This window comes from Triticum aestivum, chromosome 3A (assembly GCF_018294505.1).
Source record: "Triticum aestivum cultivar Chinese Spring chromosome 3A, IWGSC CS RefSeq v2.1, whole genome shotgun sequence".
NCBI lineage: Eukaryota > Viridiplantae > Streptophyta > Magnoliopsida > Poales > Poaceae > Triticum > Triticum aestivum.
In genome coordinates this window covers 22,858,505-22,880,938 of record NC_057800.1, presented here as the reverse complement: position 1 = coordinate 22,880,938, position 22,434 = coordinate 22,858,505, and the positions used below count along the sequence as shown (strand labels likewise).

At 46.8% G+C, this 22,434-nt stretch overlaps 2 protein-coding genes across 2 annotated transcripts; one reads left to right on the top strand and one right to left on the bottom strand.

The window, feature by feature from the left end:
* Window positions 1–182: 182 nt before the first annotated feature.
* LOC123059946 (uncharacterized) lies at window positions 183–3,334 on the bottom strand. Its single transcript, XM_044482499.1, has 2 exons — window positions 1,972–3,334; window positions 183–602 (listed from the first exon to the last, which is right to left on the bottom strand). Exons 1-2 carry the CDS (start codon window positions 3,317–3,319, stop codon window positions 595–597), a joined length of 1,356 nt encoding a protein of 451 aa, XP_044338434.1. The 5' UTR covers window positions 3,320–3,334; the 3' UTR covers window positions 183–594.
* A 15,677-nt stretch (window positions 3,335–19,011) lies between these two features.
* On the top strand, window positions 19,012–22,103 carry LOC123059945 (anthranilate synthase beta subunit 1, chloroplastic). The gene is made up of 8 exons (XM_044482498.1): window positions 19,012–19,368; window positions 19,448–19,593; window positions 20,664–20,734; window positions 20,850–20,887; window positions 20,961–21,065; window positions 21,139–21,244; window positions 21,643–21,778; window positions 21,852–22,103. The coding sequence occupies exons 1-8, from the start codon at window positions 19,257–19,259 to the stop codon at window positions 21,960–21,962; spliced, it is 825 nt and encodes a 274-aa protein (XP_044338433.1). The 5' UTR covers window positions 19,012–19,256; the 3' UTR covers window positions 21,963–22,103.
* The last annotated feature ends 331 nt before the right edge of the window (window positions 22,104–22,434 follow it).

Genomic DNA, 22,434 nt, shown 5'->3' with positions numbered 1-22,434 from the left:
TTCTCCAGCATCTGAAACCATTGAAAGTTTTTTTTTTGTTTGCATCTATCTGAAACATATTGATACTTTGTCTGGGTCTTCATCAAATTTTGCATTCGTTTTGTTTCACATAGAAATACGCCGCAAAAATTCCACGCATAGGTACTAGCCGCGTGGTAAGAAAGACTGACAACAATGGCAAATTCAGATCGTTTCTTCTCTAATTGTTATACAGAACCTGTTTCAATGCATGAACAGCGTGATCGTTCAGAGTTTCATTCCCTAGACTGATAGGCAGTCACTCCGCACCTTAAGAGCTCTATGGAAGTTCTGACAAGACATTGCAAGTTCTAACTGCAGATAGTTACGATTTGTCGTGTGAGCCAACAATTCTTGCATATTGATGAAGCCCTGCTTGCAAACTTGTCGCCCCGCTTCCTTGGTATTCCCCAGTCAAGATCCCTAGTTTTAACCAACCATGTTGCCAGTACAAACGGCACAAATGTTTCTTCTTCTACACCTTTGCCTTGAGGAGTCACATTATGCAGCTTAATGAGCAGACATCACTTCAATTCAAGAGCACGCAAGAGAATTGTGTGTCTTTAACTGGATAAGCTAGTTTGCTGTAAAATGAAATCAATTCAATCAGACCACGTTGGATAAGATGGTTATGCAAAAACTAGCTTGACATTGACTTTTACTTTCTGCTGCCTGCTATATCAGAGAATTAGTTCCCAGTTTCTCACTCTGCCTGCTAAAGCTAGAATTGCTCCAGGTTGCTAGGCTATCATGTCAACATAATCAAGAAGGCCATAAAATAAAATTTAGCTAAAGATACTTGTGCAGTAGGGCAGCTACATCTTGATTTGCAGAACATTTAAACTCAGTAAATCTTTGAAGCTTGGTACGAGTGGGCAGATAGTGATTTTACTCACAGAGATGGCAAAGATAGTAGTATCAGCTATAGCTAAGAAAAATATAAGCGATATAGCTCAAAATCTTTTAAAATCTGTCCTCAGCCTCACCAAATGGAATGTATGTGTAAGTTGTTTTATCCAAAAATAAGAAATGGCAGCAAGAGATGACATTGTAACTTCTAAGGTGCTGAAGAAATAACTGACCATCTTTCCCGATTTCCGGGTCTATTTGTGAAACGATGCAATCAGGAAAAGTATAAAGATAACATATACTCCCAACAGCCAAGTTGCATCACAAAGATGTATTCCTATTGAGGCACACAAACTTGAAATAAGTAATGCCAAGAAAAATCTAGCTAATTTCACCTAGTACAATTGTCTACTAGTGCAGAGTGTGTTAGTGTTATAATGCTAGGACCAATATGTCTATTAACAATCACACTACGAATCTTTCTACTCCTGCACTGGTATAAGTTGATATATTGCTAGACCTTGTATAAGGAAATGGAGGGAGTATTAAAAAACAAATGACGTCCACCTGCAAAAAAAATACACTACAAACCATTTTCTACATAGGACAGCCAGCTATTTGATGTATTATTTTTGTAATGTATGTGCGTGATGAACAAGAGAACCTATGTAACCTTGCTAACAGAAGTAAAATGAGAAACAAGTTAGTTCCATTTGATAATGTAGATATCTTACTGATCACCACAAAATATCTCTAGCTATTTGGATATATGAAACTTGTTACATTCTCATATGATATCTGTAGCTACTCTGAGGGAATCTCTAGCAAATAAAATTACTCCTTTTTTTTCTTGAAGATAATTTGAAAATATCTTATAGGCATTTCCAGTATGCATAGAGTAGGAGTATGATTGCTAGTATGTTCAAAGGTATGCAAATGATTGACAATTCTCAACAGATCCTCGGCATCTTGATTTATTCTTTTTCAGACGAGTAAATCAAATTACCATGGCAAAACAACAGTTCATAACTTCAAGATAAATAAAGCTTAGTAACAAAATTTGATCCTCCTAGTCAATCAACCTTGAGCCGAGGGCTTAGTCACCTTGCTGTGTACCAACCAAAGAACGAGGCCACGGCATGATGTAGGGATAGGAAACACCACTAAGGATACGCCCAAGCTTGTTCAGCGCCGCTGTTTCCAAGCAGAATGATAGGAGCCAGAGTGTCGAATGATGATGCTGCCACACCCCACAATAAGCAGAGAAGTACACAAATCCATCGATAATCGTCCTAACAGTCACTTGATATTTAACATTGTCTTCCTTGAATTCACACCGAACGATTCCAGCTATCTCCTGCAAGGGGAGTGACTTATCCAACATCCACCTCTCGACGCCATCATCATCGGCTCTCCGAATCCAAACAGCAAGCACGGATTCAAATGTCAGTGGCCCCAAAGGTGCGCAGACCACACAGAGTCTTCCATCCTTGGTCTTACCAGCCGTCAATATCTCATTCCCTCTCCTGCGTGGCGGCTTATCCATCCGAGAGAATTGCATTGTAGCAGTGTTAAGCACACGGGCATCATTCATCCCAATGGTCCAATAGATGCAGCCATTCACCAGCTTACCAGTTTGAGGCCAGAGCCCATCAATGTCTACCCATGGGAAAATCTGCCACTTGCTGGTGTCCGATGATAAAACCATGGCGCGCGCCCCGCGTTCGCTGTGCCAGACGCACACGACGCGATACGGCAAGTAGTCTTCTTCTTCTTCCTCGGCGAGGATGTAGTAATCAGAATACTGGCCCTCGCAGTCCTCCCGGCGGGGCGGCAGGGGGAAGAGGTCCAGGGTCCGGGCGAGCGGGTTGTAGACGGCGATCTGCTGAGTGCTCCAGTTGTGGAGAACGACGAATCCGTCGCGGCAGTCGTCGATTGACCACTCGGGGTCGGGGATGGGATCCTCGTCGTCGTCTTCAGAGCCGGAGACGGCATCCTCGCCGTCGTCTTCGGGTGCGGGGGCGGGGAAAGGAATGGACACGCCATCCCCGTTGTCTTCGGGGGCGGAGACGGGTGCAGGAACGGGCACGGCGCCGTCTTCGAGGACTGGGAGGCGGGTGAGGAAGAAATCGGCGCCGCGTACCGCCGCCGCTATGTCCGGGTCGGAGCGGCTGCGGAGGGGCACGAAGGTGGGGATGGTGGTGTCTTGGGTGGTGAGGAAGTGGCCTAGGAGCGGGGGTGGGTGGAGCGCACGGAACCGGCGGCGGAAAGCGGGCGATGAACGGACGGCGTCCAAGAAGGTGCGGCAGCTGAGGGCGGCGCGGGCGAGGCTCGGGAGAGAGGGGAGGCAGAGGAAGATCTCGCGCAGGGTGTCTAGGTCCAGGGCGCTTATGGTCGTCGGGGGGAGTGGTGGGGGTTTCTTCGCCGGCGGCGACTGCTGCGGCGAGGCCATGGCGCACCCGCACACAGGAGGAATGAGGGTTTCATTTCAGCGACAGGGGGAGGTAACTATTGTATGATGGGCTCTGACGGCCCAACAAGGCCTAGCAAATATCGGGCACCCAGGCCGACATGCAAGAAAACGTGACACTATCCCTAAAAAAACGTGACATTGTCTGACTGAAACCAATGGGTTTACTTTTCTTTTGCGGGTAGACTGAAACTTTTTTTTACAAAAGACCATCATGGCGAGTGCAGCATTTCGGCGCCCAGACTCATCTGCACCCGGTCGAAAAAAAATAACAACAAATTCAAAAAAACTCCTTTTTTTGCATGGTAGAAAATTTGTCGCCTGAGGTGTGTCCCAATTTTCAATCCATTTGGACATCTCAATAGCTCTCAGCAAAAAAGAAAAATTGGGTCAGAACATTGCATGAACAGTAAACTTGTTTACAGACCCCGAATTTGTCTTTTTTGCCGAGAGCTACTCAAATGTCCAAATTATTTAAAAAATGTAACGAACCTCGCGCATCAAATTATCTACCATGCAAAAAAAATGAATTTTTTAAATTTTTCTAGTATTTGTTTTGAATTTTTTCCTCAACGTGGGTGCAGATGAGCCTGGGCTCAAAAATGATTATCGCATCATGCCTAGCTTTATTAAGAAGAAACAAGGAGTGCATTGTTCACAAACTCAATAACAATAATGTCAGGGGGCTCATTCAACCAACTAGACAAAGTCTTGTTACAATAAGACTAGTAAGCAACACGTGCAACGCACGTCTTAACAAATTAATACCCACTGTATTATTGGAGATTGTACATTTTTATTATAACTTTATAAATATTTTGTTAATTTCAATAACAATCGGGCACACAATATTAGTGGAACTACACAAGAAGTTCAGATGGTCGGTACTATCTAAAATACATCACGCACACTTAAATATTAGAAATATATTACGATAAAAATTATTTGTTTGAAGGATGTTGCCCAATTGAATAACCGTTGCACAAAATCATGTTCATGTTCAGTTCCTGATAGTTCACTAATTTCTACTTCTTGGAGGCGATCGAGCACAAGTTTCTCAGTTTTCCAGTGTGTTGGCTGAACACAAATGCAACTCGATGGGCATGGAGTTTGTGCTTGAAGTGAGGAGCATATCAACTTTGTAAGATTAACCAATACATTTCATTACGAAAAAGAGATGAAATAATAAATTATCAGACTGCCTGAGTACTACGACATGCATCACCACAATTTACAAAAGAGCACTAGGAAATAGTTTGAAGCTAGGATACTACAGAAAATATGTTTGATCTGTAAAAGAGATGCTGGTACGACAAACACTATTATAGAAGTCACATAAATTCTTAAGCATGATAATTTTCAGCTCTACCTTTGGACTTCATTGGCAATAAAACCTCTTAAAAAAGATATCATAAATAATAAAATTTTCTCCAAGTACTTACTCTAATTGTGTCATCAAAATTGAGCCTGCCAGGCAATAAAGCGCCATATATCCTCACATACATTAGAAAATAGTACGTCACTTTGCTAAACTTGAATATGAAAGTATTAGAACTTACATGAGCCATATAATTTCCACGGTTAAAGTTTGGAGACACGGTATTAGTATTAAACCAACACCTAGAGTAGAGCAACTGGCAATCAAGTCTAGGTTTGCCTGAAAGTGCAAGTGCGTATTGTTTTATGTGACTAACATGATAACTCAAGCATTATAAGTGCTTTACAAAGATATAAACAAATTAAGGATAGTTTTAAGTGCCAGCGTTCTTACACCAGTGCACACTTCCAGAATGAGGAATGAGCTGGCTCCAAAGCAATGTCCCTCCGTCCGTTTAACATCACAGTCAGGGGCAAGCATGTAAGCCAGGGAGCCTTGTCATGTCTTCCATCATGTCTTATATCCTGCAAAACTACTATACCGAGGACATGCATTTGGAAAAATCAACTGCTGAACAGGTGCTTTTCCAGGGTAAAGAAAAATATATCCAGTTTTAAAGATTTTTCCTTCCAACAAAATGAAAGGTAATATGATTTCGAGTGCTTTTCAACATGTATTCACCATTTTGAAGAAACGTTGGCAAGATGTTACCCCAAGGTGCCCAAATAATAAGTAAAGCATGACTAACAAACATGGTACGATGGCACTAACAAGTTGGGAAGTGCACACGAAATTAAAATGATGTGCATGTGTGCAGTAAGGGAAAAAGGATTCAGCAGGTCACAATTTCTGAAAAATTAACAGGCCGGAAAAATCCTTCTTTTGCGGAGAACAAAATACATGTTCATCGTAGTGAGGCACTACTAATTAATAAATATTACAAAATCAATAGCTGGTAATAATGTAGTAATAATGAACTAACGATTTTCATTTAGCGCATGAATACTGAATTTATTTGTTGTATTGAAGGCAGAATATTTCCTTTGCCGAGAGGAATCACTAACATAAGCAAACTTCTTATGCAAATAAGTATATACTAAAACACTAATAACACTGTATAGAACAACCTGAAAGACATTGAACTCCACATCGCTGAGAGCTCCATCCCTGTCGTGGTAAAAAGATAAAAAAAGATGCAGAAGATAAACACTGTTTAATTAAATATTTCCATGGACAAATCACCAACATTGTACAGAAGGTAACATACTTATATATAAAACGAAACCATGCTTCCTAGAATAGAGTTTAGGAGATGATGGACAATGGCAACAGCTTAATGTATGTGTTGCCCGATGCACACAAAACAGTCCAAAAATACTTTTGTAGACGTTGTACGTATGCTGTCTTGTACAAAAGCAGTAACACGTGAGAACATTTAGGCTTGTATAAAAAAACAGTTTAGGATTTAGGCTTCAATTATAAGGAACTGAGGAAGGCATACCATTGAGCTGCATTGCAAGTCTTCAATGTTCAGATCTTATACACGTCATGCTTCTGCTATCCAATCCCTAGCTGATAATGGCTTCACAAAACCTGAAATTAGATATCACATGAGGGGGGATCGGGGGACCTTCAAGTGGCCGGGGAGCAGCGGGTGGATGCAGGGCATCGCTGGAGCGGCGAGATGGGGGACGCCGTGAGACGGACGGTGCGCCAGATGTGGGTCGCCACGAGATGCAGAGCATGGCGAGCCGTCGCGGCTTGGCAGTGCCTGCAGGGGGCCTCATCGACGATGGCGAGATGCAGGGCACAACGGGGCGTCGTGGGATGGCAATGGCTGCAGGTGGAAGCGGTCGGTTGCGAAGAGAAACAAGGAAAATCTTTGCCTCCCGATCCGCCGGCGCGTCAAGTCGTGGATGGGAAACAGAGAAGAGGCGGCGTGCGAGGCGCGGGGTGGTGACGGGCGGCAAACTGCCGGGGCGGCGGCGTGTTCGGGAGAGGATAGCGGGAGGCAGCAGTTTTCTTTTTTCTTGTGATGAAAAGGGGTAGGAGAGGTTAGCAGTTAATGGCATGGTAGGTAATTAAGACATAAAACACGTTTAGAATGATGGAGCGATGTAGACCATCAGATCAGAGGATTTGATGGATGGGATGAATTGGTTCTCCGTCCTTTCGTGCTTTTATAGGGGTAGTAGATAAGAAAATTTAGCTAGTACATGTGCCTTTTTATTAGCTGACCAAAAACAGTGTTTAAAGTTAACCTTCCCAACCATCGAAGAAATATCCAAGCATTCTGCAAAAATCGCTGAAACTGCATCCCACCAACTTGATTGCCCGGAGGAGATTCAACAACAATTTGAGAATCAGATTCCGCTTCTACCCGGTTGAATCCCAAATAATTTGTCAATAAAAGTCCATCGCACATTGCCATCGGCTCTGTTGTGATCACATCAGCTGCATTATCAAGGGATGAGGAGGGAGTTTTGATTGAAACTGAAATCAATGTTGTCTAAACTATCGCGTCGGATGCTGCGGAGGTGATTAGGAACATAAGCATAGGTAGTCGCAACCACTACGGTGTCTCTACAACACTTTAACCACTTACAAGAGCATCCTAAACAAAGTCTCATTTCCCCTATAGAAAAACCGGTATAACTGAAATTGGGCTTAAAAAAACTGTTCCAACAGCTTGTAGAAAAAAATGGGACTCCATATAGTCAACCCAACCGAGTGTGGTGATTTGTGCCATGAACAGTAAAATTAAATAAAATTGAAAATTAATTCAACTTTCTTTTTTGCTATCTAAGATGCTCGAATGTGTGATGTGGCTGCAAAAATTTGTGGTGTTTGTACATTTGAGGAGGCCGTGACAGAAAAACAAAAATTGGTTGCGAAAATAACTTCAAAAAACAACACTATTTGAACCGGGTTTTTTCAAAGAGCTCGCCCTGACCTGACTCGACTAGCCACCGCTTCCTCTTGTTCGCATCGCCTTCGGACGTCCACAAGGTGTTCGAGGAATTTCCTCACCAAATTTTGTGATGTCTGAATAATTGCCGTTGAAATTTTATGTGCATATTTTGCAGGATGAACTCTCTTGTTGAGTTACTCATCACCGATGAGGATACGAACTTGATATGGCGATTTGTTATGTTTATTTTGAATGGCTTGGATCACTTGTTATGTTCAATTTAGATTTGGATTTCAAACCAAATTTCATAAATTGTGGTTTTCAAATGATGTTCAATTATGTATCCGTCAATGAGCGGAGGAGGGCAATGTGGAGCGTGAGCTCCTCGTCGTCCAACGTGGATGAGCCGGAGTCCTCCTGGACGAGCTCAGCCAAGCTGATGGAGTCGAATTCACTGTCGGATCCAATGTCGGCCATGGTGGAGAGGAGGGAAGAGGAAGGGGAGGAGATGGGCAGTGGAGCAGTGTGATCAATAGGGGTTAGGATTTGACTAAGGTTTGTCATCTAGGTGGGGTATTTGTGGGCACAAGGTGGGGATAGCGTGGGCCAGCTTGAACCGGTCCCGCGCGGTGGTGGCGTCTGGGTGCGTCCGATCTGCCCCATATCTGCCCCATATATTGGCTGGGTATGTGGGTGCCAGTAAGCCCAGACATTTGGGTTGGCCATGCGCAGTTCACTTGGATGGCAATTTGTTGTTCAGGTAATGATCGTGAATGCCGCCCAAACATTTAGGGAGGATATGGAGCTCCGGTTTGTAGATGCTCTGAGGGCATGTCCAATACCATCCTCAAATTAGAGTTAGTATTCGTACACGGATGCGTCTGGACATGTCGGCGAACACAGACACATGAGCCGGCTATCCAACGCGGTGCCCTAAACATCTGAGCCGCATTTCAAAGGTGACTTGAATAAACATGACAAATTTAATGCAAACTGGACAGTTTACATTTACACTGGACCAAAATGAGAAATCGACATATTTCATTAAACAAAGTGGACATGACATTTTTTTGCATAGCTGAAGTCATTAGTCCAAATCTTCGCTGGCATGGAGACGTCTATATTCCACGTGCTCACGTCTGTCTCCCACATCCTGCTCTTCCTTGTCGGAGTCCGCCACTTGGCCATGGATGTTGCATGTCGAGGTAAGAGAAATTCCAACGCACCGACTCAAACGGACGCGCGCTTTTGCCCGTTTGGGTCAGCCAGGCGGATGGGCGTGTTCGCTTTTTCATTTGGGTTGGCAGATGCGTCCAACGGGAGGCACACCCAAATTTTCCCGCGTCCAAAAAAAACAAAAACAATAAATACATGGCACACATAAACATAATAGAAACTTAATTAAACATAAGTGGCCGGTCAACCACCGGCCAAAGTCCACTTAGAACATAATTAAACATTAATTAGAACATAAAAAATCCGCGCCCGCACGCTGCCCTAGACATCCGCCTTGCCCTTGTCGTCGCCATTGCCGCTGGTGAGGTCGATGAAGATGGGAGGCGGCCCAGCCCACCTGAACGCCGCTTGGTACAAGGGCGGAGCCAGGATTTGGGTACAGGGAGGCCAAGCAAAGTTGATAAACTAAAAAAGTTATGTGCGGAAAAAACATGTACCGTAATATCATATTAGTCTAAATTTCTCCTGCACTTGCCAATAAAATAAAAATTATTAAAAAATCATCAGAAGATAACCTCATTTCTAAATATTTCCCTTTTCAATTTAGATTGTCTTGCAATTCTGAACAAGTCATCCGCGATTTGAATCGGGGTGGCAACTTGCACATTAGCCCCGTTAACAATATCATTAGGTTGGGAACTCAATACAACATGCTTAAAACTTAGATTAATCATTGTGATGTTTGACGGTGCTTTTCTTTCCATAACCCTTTTTCAGTTTTGCGAATACCTTTCGTAACCACTTAGCAGATCAAACTATCAAAAGAAATTTTAAATGAACTACCATTGTAAATCACCATTAAAATAAGTAAAACTGGATATAGAATTTCGACGCGCGTAGATGAGGGTCGAGAAAGATTAGCAGACGGTATTAGTGATGCTAACCTTGATAGTTGACTGGGCCGCTGGAGAACTGGCGGGAGTAGTCTGCAAGATTGTTCATCGCGGAGCCAGGTTGATTTAATCGGACTCAAATCTGATCATGGTAATCTGATCTGGCGGGAGTAGTGATGCTAACCAAGATTGTTCATCGTTGTCGTCGCCCTGGTCATAGGGAGAGATTCTGTTGTGCTCGCTCTCCGGTTGCTCCAGATCGCTCTCCGGTTGCTCGAGATTGCTCTCCAGTCGCTCGCGTTGGCTCTTCGGTCACTCGCGCTCCATGCCAGCCGAGCCGCTCCCCGTCCGTCCAGGCTTGTACTTCGCTGACTAGGAGTTGGGCAGAGGTCGTGGGCCGTTCGTCGTTGCGTGTGTCGGTGCCGCCAAGGTCCCAATCTGGATGTTGTAAGGATTCCAATGTCAGTGTCTTTTTGGACTCTACTTTTGAATTCCAGCTTGCCTTGCTTCGTACGGAGCTCCTTCAAAAGATTGAGTTGTTTTGCACTGAGCTTCACGACACACTTGCCAAACTTGAGGTTGTGTCGGTTGTGCCTTTGTTGCCTGAGCTCCCGATTGGTTCCATTGAGGAGGCTGAATGCCTCTTCGGAGATTTTTCTCCTCGTGCTCTACATGTGACGCCGACTTCCCCGGTGAGTGGGGTCACCTCCGAGGTTGTGGCTCCAGTTATGCAGATTATGCCTGAGTTGCAGGAGCTTTGTGGGGAATCATCTATGGTGTTACCGATGGAGCTGGGCTCATTGGAGTCCTTGGTGGTGGCCATGACACCCTCGCTACCTCAGTCGCCCGCCTTTGTGAACAATGGAGACTTGGTTGGTTCTATCACTGCCTCATCTATGGCCATTGGGCATGTGGCGTCTTTGAGTGGAGAGGTTGATGAGACATGTGTGTTGGCACCTAACTCTGAGCAAGTGGAGACGCCTGAGTCCATCGTGTCAGTGATACCTGTGACTGATGATGTTGAGGCGGTTGGTACATTGGCGCCCGATCCTTCTGAGCCCAACCAACAGCTCGCCCGTGTGGAGCGTGGAGGCTCCGATGTTGCGGGCACCCACTCGCACGTGATTGTTGGGCAGGTTTCTATGCGTGACAAGGTCAATGAGATTCTCTTTTAGATAGAGCTTCACAGCTTGCTCAAACGTTTGGAGAGGATGAGCCCTGGATCTGGCAAGGCGATTGTGGAGGAGGCTCTCACGAGCAAAGGAAAGAAGAGTGGCGTCATAGAAAAGGCGTCCGCAACTACTTGATGGATGGTTATCAGTCTATTGGGTTGTCCTTATGGCTTGACTTGTCTTCGTTGATTTGGGTGTGCCCGTGGTCTTCGGCCGAGTTACTCTTGTTAGGGTGTCTTTGCGATGTATTGGTGGTCATTAGGTGTTGGGTTTGGTTGTCAGGTTCGAAGCCCTGAGAGTAGTCTACGTGTGGTTGGCCTGTATCGGTTTTCGCCTGGTTTTCCATTAATTAACTCGGCAATTCTCTTCTGCTTAATTAATCGATGAGGCAAATCTTTTGCCTCCGTTTCGAAAAAAAAAATCTGATCATGGCCAGGGAGGGCAGGAGGCAGCCGCAGCCGCCAGCGCTTCGCCTCAAATCACTTCAGGTCCTAATCATTTTTTTAGGGTAAATAACGCCATGGGCTATTAGTTTTGTTTTTTTAGGGATCGCCAGGAGCAACTAGTACTAGGAGAGGAGCGGACGTCGTGACCATATTGGGCTTTATTATGGGCTTTTACCCTTCTCCAGATTTTACTACATGTTTGAGTTATTAAGGGGGGCCAAGTACATTCATTAATCAAGTTTTATCGCTAAATACACCTAGGTATAATAGAAGTCGTTGATTGTTAGGGGGGGGCAGGCCCCTGCTCGCACCCCCTTGGCTCCGCCACTGGCTTGGTAGGCTGCCATGGCAGCCTCCTCCGGTGTCTGCTGCGGCGGTGACATTGCGGCTCGCCGGGTGTGCTCCTCCTCCTCCTCCTCAAGGCGCAAGGCCTCCTCCTTCTGCTCCCAGTGCCTCTGCCGCTGGCCATCGACCTCCTCCTCGGCGAGCCAAAGTGCCTTCCAGCACTCAAGGTGGGCCGCCTCCTCCTCTGATGTCGAGTGGACTGGAGGCGTGCTCACCCACTCGCGGAGCTCGACGGGCCACGTGAAGGACTCCTCCGGCCAAGTGGGCGGGGGGCAGCGAGCGCTTCCGAGTCGGCGTGGGATCCGCCTCGGCCTTAGGCTCGACGTTGGGCAGCTGCAACAGTGGCGGTGGCGAAGGCGGGACTAAGAGTGGGGCATGGGTGGAGTCCCCCGCAACCAACAAGGCGAGGGTGTGCTCCAGCCCTTCCCATTGGGCCTCCTCCTCGATCCTGCTCGCCTCCGGCGCGTGCTGCAGGGCTAGCTCGAGGGCGGCTTGGTACGCCGCCTTTTCATCCTCCTCCTCCGACAGAACCCCGCGCGACGGCGAAGGAACGTCGTGGTCAATGTGGACGCCCCGGCGGCGCTCCTCCTCGTGCTCTAGCACGAACAAGCGCTCCCAGTTGGGGGAGTCTGGCGCATCGGCACGCATCGCCTGCTGCTCCAGAGTGAGGGCCTCGTGACGCCAACCTCCTCGGCGTGCACCCGCGTTGTGCACCGCACTGCCAGAGTGGGGATCCGATGCGCATCCAGATGCCAACCGTGCGGCAGGCTGACATCCGGATACTATAGTGGCCTGTGGTACTGCGAGTGCCACCATGCGATGGACTGGTATGTATAGACAGTCCCGCTCCGGTGGCGAGCCACATCTAATAGGCGACGACCACGGAGGAAGCCGGCGGGAAGAGCTCGCGCTGGCGCTGAGCTTCCCCTTCCCCTTCCCATTAAAAAACCCCATAGTGGCTAGGGTTTGGGCTTGCTAGGGTTTCTGGTCGCCGGTGAGGGAGCACCGCGTGACCGGATGTGGGTGGGTGTTGAAAGTGGATGAGGTCGGCCCAGCCGCACGCTTCCATTAAAAAGGACGGGCGGACCTTCCACCCACTGCCAGGCGGGCCCCGAGGTAGGTGATGACATTTAATAAGACACGGGTGGTGGTTGCCGGCCGACAAGTAGGGCCACGGCGGACACCGAGGGGACGCGCCGCGCGTCCGCTTCGTGTTCGTGCTGACGCATTTCAGGCCCAAAATTAGGTCTGAAATGGTTCCGCGCGGATGCGTTTTGGAAATGGGTCGGCGCATTGGCCCAGCATTTTTGTCGCCGTCGACCCAAATAAACATGGACGGACGAAATGGGTCGGCATGTTGCAGTTGCTCTAATGGCCACGATGGACGTGGCCGGGCCAGCCACATGGTCATTGCCGCCCTGCAAGAATGGGGTGGGCGACGCAAGCGACACGGAGTTGCCGGCGTAGGCAGTAGCGTCCCCGTCCGTGATCACCTGCGTTGCCTCTGTGTCCACCTCCGTCTCAATATTCCTGAACAGGGCGTCATTGTGCAGCCGCCATCGCTCGCGGCGGATGTCACAAGCACGGCCATGGACTGTTACAGTCCCGTTGCTCACCCAAGAAGGCCGGATTCTCCATGACCATAGTCGTGATGACATCATCGTTCTCTTGTTCGCTGATGATTTGCCCGTCCGTGAACTACAGCTACTCGAAGAGCCGCAGGTTGTGCCCATGCTCCTCCTGCGGCATCTCTAGTGTGGTGCCTCTTTCCAAAAGGACGACTGAGCAGTCGCACGCGGGAGAGAGAAACATGTGCGGGAGTGGTTTTGAGCGAGACCACTTGCCGGACGCGTACATGGCAGAGGTCCGGGCTCCCGCATAGTGCCCCTAATTTTTGTCTGATTTATGGGAAAATGAACCCATGGACGCGTTTGCAGACAAATATGGATTCGCGTTGGATGACAAAGTGCGTCCGTATAGCTCGGTTTTTTAAGTGTTATTAGAATGAACTTGTTATTTCGTATAGAAATAACTGAGCGAAGTGGAATAAAAAATCATGGATGAGAAGATAACTATAGCAAAAGCCATTTGAATTAATATTTTATATATCAAAATAATTAGTTTTGTTATTAATGAGAAAAGGGGTAGTCAAAAGAAGAGAAATTATTAGTTATTTATTAAGGTTAATTTGATTCAATGACCAGAGTTCCGCGAGTATATATAGCCCGGAGACGACGAATAAAAATGTGTTCATTCGCCTCGAACTTTAGAGGGGCTCATTGAAGACTTTATTGAATGATTACCCAACAGGTAAGTGAGGGTCTGTGTTGGAGATGACTTTTTTACATAATATAATTACGTATCGTCTAATCCAGTCTTGGTCACGTGATACATATTTGAGACGGTATTCGATAGATGAACTACACATCGTCCCATGACAAGGTCGACGTCTAATCGTGCCATGAGATGGGAACCTGCGTGAGAGCAGTCTGCCTTCTAGGAGCTCGGCCACTGCTGCGTAAGTAGAAAAGCTGCGTTCAAAGCCAGATAGATGGGCTAAATTCCCTGTGCGAAACGAAAGCCAGATCTAGCGCTGCTGGCTAGGGAACACATTATGCCGGCGAACTTTGGCTGTGAGCCACGATTTTGTTGTCGGGGAATTGCAAGGCGGCGAGGTGCAGAATGACTAAGAGCATCTCCAGCCGTTGAGTCTTTCAAAAAGCAATTTTTTTCGCCGCTTGAAGAATTGTTAGCAAAAATTTTGGCCTGAGGATGAAAATTTTCCCAGCCATGTCCACCCCTAAGCGTCTAGGCCGCGGCCTCCCGGCCGCTCGTCGAGGCTGCGGTAGGAGGCGGCCTGCACGACCACCTAGTCCACGGGAGCCGGTGTCGTGTGACGGGACGACGAGGCCGCAGGTGCCCCGCGGTCTCAGTGAAGCGGCATGCGTAGGACTCGGCGGCGCCGTTGCGGATACGGATGGCGTGCACCATGCCGTCGCCGTCGAAGAGGTGGCGCCGTGGGCTCGAAGCAAGGATTGGCGCCGTTGGCACGCACGGGCGTCGGGTCGGCCGCTGCTCCCTTCCTTGAACGCGTCAAGCGCCGCGGCCGCCGCGCGCTGCAAGAAGTCGAGGTGATTAGCACCGGGCCGTGCTGGCCGCGCGGGGCGCGAACCGAGCCGAACTAGGGCCGCGTCGGCGCCCATGGGGGCGCTGGAGGGAAGAGGAAGCGGAGGAGGAAGCGAGCGCGGCCGGGGCGGCGAGGAGGCAGGGCGGCGCGAGGAGGCGAGCAGCGAGCACGGCAAGAGCGGCGCGAGGAGGCAAAGCGGCCAGGAGGCGGGCGGCGAGCGCGGCCGGGGTGGCGAGCAGGGAGAGAGGCGAGGAAAAGTAGCAGCAGATTCTTTTTCGCATGTGGGTGGGCCTAACAGAAAAAGAAGGAAAGAGAGAGGGGGGGGGGGGGGGGGAGATGCTGACCTGTGGGTTTTAGGCATGCAAAAAGTAGTGCCAGCGGCTACAAGTGCCCTAGTGGGCTGGGTGTTAGCTAAGGTCACCAGGGCTATTTTTGTTCAAATCCGATAAAAAACAAGCACTTAGGAGCTTGAGTGGGGAGTTTTTTGCCCGCCGGCTTTTAAAAAGTGGTTTGGGAGGCTTCTTGGGGGTATGATTGAAGATGCTATAAAGCAAAGGAAGGAGCAGGATTCTAACACGACGGCCGCCGCCGACGCCGACCCGGTGCACCATCCCCTGTGATGCACGAAAGGTTGCCACGGCGCGACACCCAAGCGGGCGGACGGGCCAATCAAACCCATCAATGGACTCCCGCCTTTAGAGAAACCTTCGTTTGTCAAGTGGTTTCAGTTCATTCAACTTGCGGGTGATGATGCTGGTGGTAGGGCACGTACGATCGATGGAGGAGGAGGACACCACATGCCGTGCGTCCGGCCGACCGCGCCGGTGTTTGCAAACGCAAAAGTAACATCCGGGAGCCAATAATGGCCACTTATTGGGAAGAAGAAAGATCTGAATCAGCATCCGTTTGTGCATCGAGAACTACTGGCGGGTAGGTAAATTGGCCGGCTCCACCTCCACGCGTGGCGCATGCATGCAGGCAGCAGCCGACGCAGGTCGTGCCAAATGGGATGGCGGTGGTGGTTGGATCCGAATTGAACCACCGAGCGATCCAGTGTTTAACTGCAGAATACACACTGACGCTCAAAAATAAGAACTGCAGACACACTGAAATTTTCTGCTTTTTTTTAAAAAAATCTCGCCTTCTTTACTGTTCAATAATTAAAGGTACAATGTTTTGGTCATGAGGAGACCCCAACCAAACATGACGACCTACACCTAAATTACAACCAAACTTGACGAGATTATGCGCTTCGAAATTAAAAACTCTACGTTCATGAGTGAAAGTACATGAAATCATATCATTTTTCCTAGCAATTATTTCCTGGATGATGGCACCATGATATCCTCCCGACCCTTGCTTAATGTCCTTCACCACTTCCTCACAATCTGAAGCAACGTGCATCATCTGAATTCCCAGGCCCTCTGCAAGTGCAAGAGCTTCTCTACACGCAAATACTTTGAGAAGAGTTGGGTCAATAATACCTGCATACACAACAAGAGAAGAGCCCAGGTAAAGCCCGGTGCTATCCCTGCATACTGCTGTTGCCACTCCACAATGGCCATGCCGACCTACAGCTCCGTCGACATTGATCTTTGCTTTGTCCCCCATCGGAGGCAGCCACCTCTGGACTTCTGCCACCCTAGGACCCGAGCTCGCACCAGGAACCCTGCTTGTTGCTGGTTTATGCAGTCCTCGCAAATCCATCAAATATGAGTTAATGAATGAATTTGTTTGACTTGGGCTCTGAAAAATAGCTTCATAGACTGTTTTTCGTCTTGTGTACCAGATAGACCATAGGGTAACAACCATAGTTGTAAACTGGTCATGGCTCAACGACTCCTGCATGTCGAAGAGAAAGTTCTTGGCACCCGGCTCCTGATTATCTCCCATACGCTGCACCACCTCTGAATCTGACAAGGCCCAAATACAACGCGCCATGGTGCAACTGATTAGTGCGTGTCTCCAAGAGTCTTCCCTCCCACACAAAGGGCATGCATCAACCGTAGACATGTTCCGTTTCTTTAGCACATCTGTTGTCGGCAGTGAGTGGCGTGCCAGTCTCCACAGGAATATTTTCACTTTAGATGGAACCGAGAACCTCCAAAGCGTAGTCCAATCTTCCTCCTGTCTTGAGTTATTCGACGCACCACTTCTCCCTTCAAGCCAGTCTTCCCGCTGCATTTTGGTTTTGATAATGAATTTGTATGTAGAGCTAACAGAGAAAACACCCTTCCTATCTGGGTGCCACGCCCAAAAATCCTCCATATTCCGTGTGCACAACGGAATTTTCAAAATAGTGTCCACATCGACAGGCAGAAATACACTACGGATGTAGTTCACATTCCATTGTGCTGTAGCTAGAATTAACAACTCTGAACTTTAGATGGAGGATCAGCCACATGACATAAAATTGGTCTTAGTGATGATTCTTTTGGTAGCCAATTATCTGTCCAAATATCCGTTGATTGCCCATTGCCAATCCTCTTGATGATACCTTGTTTCAAGATTTCTCTGCCGTCAAGAATTGCCCGCCAAATTTGAGAGGGGCGGGAACCAAGTTCTGCCGGCAAAATAGACCCTTCTGGATAGTAGCTCGCCTTGAGAATCCTAGCACTCAATGATGTAGGCTCCTGCAACAACCTCCACGCCCGTCGTGATAATAATGCAAGGTTAAAAAGTTCCAAATCTCGGAAACCTAGCCCTCCCAAATACTTGGGTCTCGTCATCACTTCCCAAGAAACCCATGTAGGTTTTATTTTTCCTTGCTTACATCCCCACCAAAATTTCTTGATAATGCTGTTAATATGTTTGCATAGTCCCTGTGGCAACCTAAAACATGACATAGAATATACCGGGATCGCCTGTGCAACTGATTTAATCAAAACACCTTTGCCACCTGCCAATAATATCTTACCCATCCATCCTTTGACTTTATCCCAGATGCGATCACTTATATATTTGAAAGTATCCTTTTTTGAATGACCTACATCAGTGGGCATACCCAAATATTTGTCAGTTAAAGATTCATTTGGTACTTGCAAATGCCCCTTCACCGCATCACGAACAATCTGTGGACAGCCTTTACTGAAAAATATAGAAGATTTTTCTCTATTCACCCTCTGTCCTGCTGCCAAACAATATGTTTCCAGTAGGTTTGATACCTCCTCCGCTCCATTAACACTTGCCCTGAAAAATAGCAGGCTGTCATCCGCGAATAAAAGATGGTTCACCGACGGAGCCGATGGGGCCACCTTGATTCCACTGAGCTGTGATGACTGATTTTGAGATTTCAATAGGCACGAAAGGCCCTCCGCTGCTAACAAGAAAAGGTATGGAGAGATAGGATCTCCCTGCCGAATTCCACGAGATGGCTTAAACTCTTCTAATTTAGTTCCGTTGAACATAACAGAAAAAGAAACAGAGCTCACCAGATTCATAACAACAGAAATCCAAGGTGCAGCAAAGCCAAGTTTCTCCATCATTGCCCTCAAATAGCTCCATTCAACCATGTCGTATGCCTTCATCATGTCCAACTTGAGTGCACAGTAGCTGTTGTTTTTCGCCCTACTTCTCTTTATAAAATGTAAGCACTCATAAGCCGAGATAATATTGTCCGTGATCATCCTCCCCGGGACAAAGGCCGACTGTTCCTCAGAAACTATTTCAGGCAAAATCTCTTTCAAGCGATTAGCCAACACCTTTGATGCTATTTTGTAAAATACATTACAAAGACTAATGGGACGAAATTGAGATAAAAGTGTTGGGTTGGATACCTTCGGGATTAGGACCAGGAGTGTGTCATTAATGCATTCCGCACTTTCCTCTCCCCGAAGAATACCAAGAATAGCGTCAGTGACAGAAACGCCACAAACATCCCAGTGTCTCTGGAAGAAGTGCGCCGGGAAGCCGTCCGGCCCCGGTGATTTTGTAAGGAACATCTGAAACAAAGCTTTTTTCACCTCTTCCCGTTCATACGGCGCTGTCAACATCTCGTTCATCTCCGTCAACATCTGAAATTTTCTGCTTGTTTGTGTATTCCAGGATAACCCCACAGCCCAACTGGACTAGAGCCCGGTCCAATGGCCTTACGCAAGGGCAAGCCCGAGCCCGAACAACCAAAACCCAACAGCTCTGCCTAGCAGCCCATTTCCTTTGCTTTCGGCCTAGCCAGAGTAACACAACCCAGCCCATCTCCTTCCGACCTTAGCCGCAGCGCCGCCCGCTACTACCGCTCGCCGGCTCGCCGCCAGGCTAGCCGGCACCGCTCCCTACCTGCCCGTCTGTCGCACCTCCGTCCTACCCCGAAGTTCCTGCGCCGTGCTCCTCCCATTCCCTGTCTCGAGGCGTCCGTCGTCCTGCGACGCGACGACCCCAACCAGTGAATCCAAGCACGCAGCTCACACTATTCTCCCCCGTTCTTGACCCCTTCCTTGCCACAAACAAAACCCACCTCCCCCTCCTCGCCGGTATGGCCTGCTCCCACCTCGCCGTGGCCTCTTCACCGGCAACCACCGGCACTGCGTTGTGCTCTGGGGCGACATCCCCCGCCACCGGTTTCGCGCGCCTTCCCGCGACTCGTCGTACGAATCGCTCCATGTTTTTTGCCTCCATTTTGACGCGGGTCTACCGTATTGGATCCCCTCCCTCACCCCCCCGCAGGTCCTGAGAAAGGCTTGTTGGCCCTCAATGGTAGGAGGGCCATGAAGCCGGTGGTCGCTGCCGCCGGGTCGACCGCACCGGCACCGGTGAAGAAGCCCATCATCGTTATCGACAACTACAATAGCTTTACCTACAACCTGTGCCAGGTATATGTATATGGTTTCACAAGTAGTGGTTAAAGTCATGGATTCTGTTATAATTTACTTTTGTTTCGCCTGTATTCTTTGCACTAAGATCAAATGATTTTATAGGTGATTGTTTGAAGATCTTACATAAATGTATTTCTACATTTGAAAAGTAGCATGAATGTACTACACATTCTGTTAATGTCTACGTACTTGTCCTACAAATTGTTGAAAACAGATGATAACTGATTGGTAACCAATGCCGCAAGGGAAATTTAGTTACAAGTACAAAGTTGGTTCCTTGGAACTATTAAAAGATTTTTCCATTTCTCAATGTGCCCCTTCGGTGTACCACTCCTTGTCTGGAATGTCCAAATTAGAATCAAGAATGCATTCAGTGGAATATCTTCAAGTGGTGACTTCTTTTTCAAGTATTTGTCATTTAGAATGGTACAGAAAATCTTCTACCAGAACAAACTTACACAACGGTATAGCATGTACTCCCTCCGTAAACAAATATAAGAGCGTTTAGATCACTACTTTAGTGATCTAAACACTCTTATATTTCTTTACAGAGGGAGTATCATTTAAACTGGTTCGCTAAATTAGACAAAATTGACTTGTTAAAGGTTATTTTAATATGTAACAGGGACCACAAAAGTATATTATTGGGAAATATTATCTGTGTATATCTTGATTAGGTCACCCAAGTTAGCATGATAGGCATACAGTCATGAGTGGTAGTGATATGTATTTAGTTTTTGTTGTGAAAAAACATTCCTGGAAATAATGTGTTTGCTATAGTAAAAAAATTGTGTTTGCATGTCTTGAGCATGTTGTCTCTTACAATTGCTGAAGAAAATATGTAGCAAGGACTAAGGAGCGATACAACATATAAAGGAACAATTGTTTTTGATGAGGGGCATATAAAGGAACAATTTGTTTAGATATTAGAATAATATGGGCCATGGGAAAAAAAATCTTCAGAAGCACATGCTTATGAGATGGTTAAGTTTATTTGTGTACATTAATATGGCATGAACACATGCTATGAGAATACAAGTCCTGCTGAAATTGAGTGTTTGATACAGTATATGGGGGAGCTTGGAGTACATTTTGAGGTGTACCGTAATGATGAACTTACCATAGAGGACGTAAAGAGGTATAGTTCTCTGGGCACATGTTCAAGTACGATTTATTTTCTGTCTGATCCATCTAATGGGGTTATATATATTACAACTTTGCTGCTGATGTTCCTTTTTAAAAATCTCTTCTAGGATGAAGCCACGAGGAATACTTATTTCTCCAGGGCCTAGTAAGTTTCTCTTCTTGAATCTCATAACTGCTTTAAGTTTCTGAACTTAACAATTGCATTCATATTTCTTTAGGCGTACCACAAGATTCAGGTATATCATTGCAGACTGTTCTGGAACTCGGGCCAACCATCCCAATATTCGGAGTTTGCATGGGTCTGCAATGCATTGGAGAGGCTTTGGAGGTTAGATTTATATCTATGGAAACAAGGTTTTTTATGACCTGTTCTTCTGTCTTGCTGATGTTTTTTTCTTACAGGGAAGATTATTCGCGTTCCTTCTGGTGTGATGCATGGAAAAAGCTCCCCAGTTCACTATGACGAAGTTCTAGGAAAGGCCATATTTGAGGGCTTGTCAAAGTATGATTTCTCAACACTTCAGTAAATCCCATGGATATTTCGGTTCTAGCTTACATTACATAACAGTCAACTGACAGTCCGACACCGGTATTGCAAACATTAAATTACACACATCTCATGATTGCTTCTGTTTTTTTTTATGATAGTTAGGATTTACGAATGCTGTTGGGCTCTGTTTACCTGTTTAGAGCACTTGTTTTTGTCTTGAGAAATTCTGTAGCATGTGCCATGCAAGTCAAAATTTCAACATATTCAGTTAGTATTGATGATAGAATTTTAGTCTTGGGTAGCTTCTTTTTTATTAGGGAATAAGTTGTGTTTGTTTCCTTGTTCAGTCTGGCACTTGTCCAAAGTGAGCCTTTTGATTTGACATGATCCTCGATCACTTGCATGGACAGCCCTTTTACCGCTGCAAGATATCATAGCTTGGTCATTGAGAAGGAAAGCTTCCCACACGACGAACTGGAAATCACGGCATGGACTGAAGATGGACTTATCATGGCCGCCCGCCACAAGAAGTACAAGCATATCCAGGTATTTCTTGACTCCATGCTTCACGCCGTGGCTGTCATGGTACTAACTGATAGATATGATGTAACTCTTTCAGGGGGTCCAGTTTCACCCAGAGAGTATCATCACCCCTGAAGGCAAGAGAATCATCCTCAACTTTGCGAGATACGTCGAGGAGTTTGAGAAGCAGACCTCGGGGACTCAGTAGGGAACTAGAGTAATCGAGAAGTAGAGCACTTAGGGGAACTAGATAGATGCTGTTATATTGTTACGTATTATTTTCCGCGGGAAAGCCTGCTTACTTGTGGTCTCGATTAGTATCCTCATTTTGCTTAGTAGCACTATTTCAACTTCAAGGAATTGCCACACATGCATGCATGTGTTTTGTGTATGGTACTGTTGATATATGTACAAAAAAGATAAAGAAAATGCATCGTCTCACCTCGAGCATGTTTAATTTGTTTCAGGAGAGAGAGAGAGAGAGAGAGAAACCACAACCAACTAAATAGGCCGTGATCACCAAGGCTCCGAGCAGAAAAGAGAGGAACAAAAGCAAAAGCTCCCGCGGTTGGGATCATGTCTATGTAGAGAGATGCAGGGCACAAAAAGGCAAAGACGAGCAAAAGTAAAAAGTCCAAAGCACGGATAAGGCGGGCGATCGGCGGATGGTTTTGTTATTA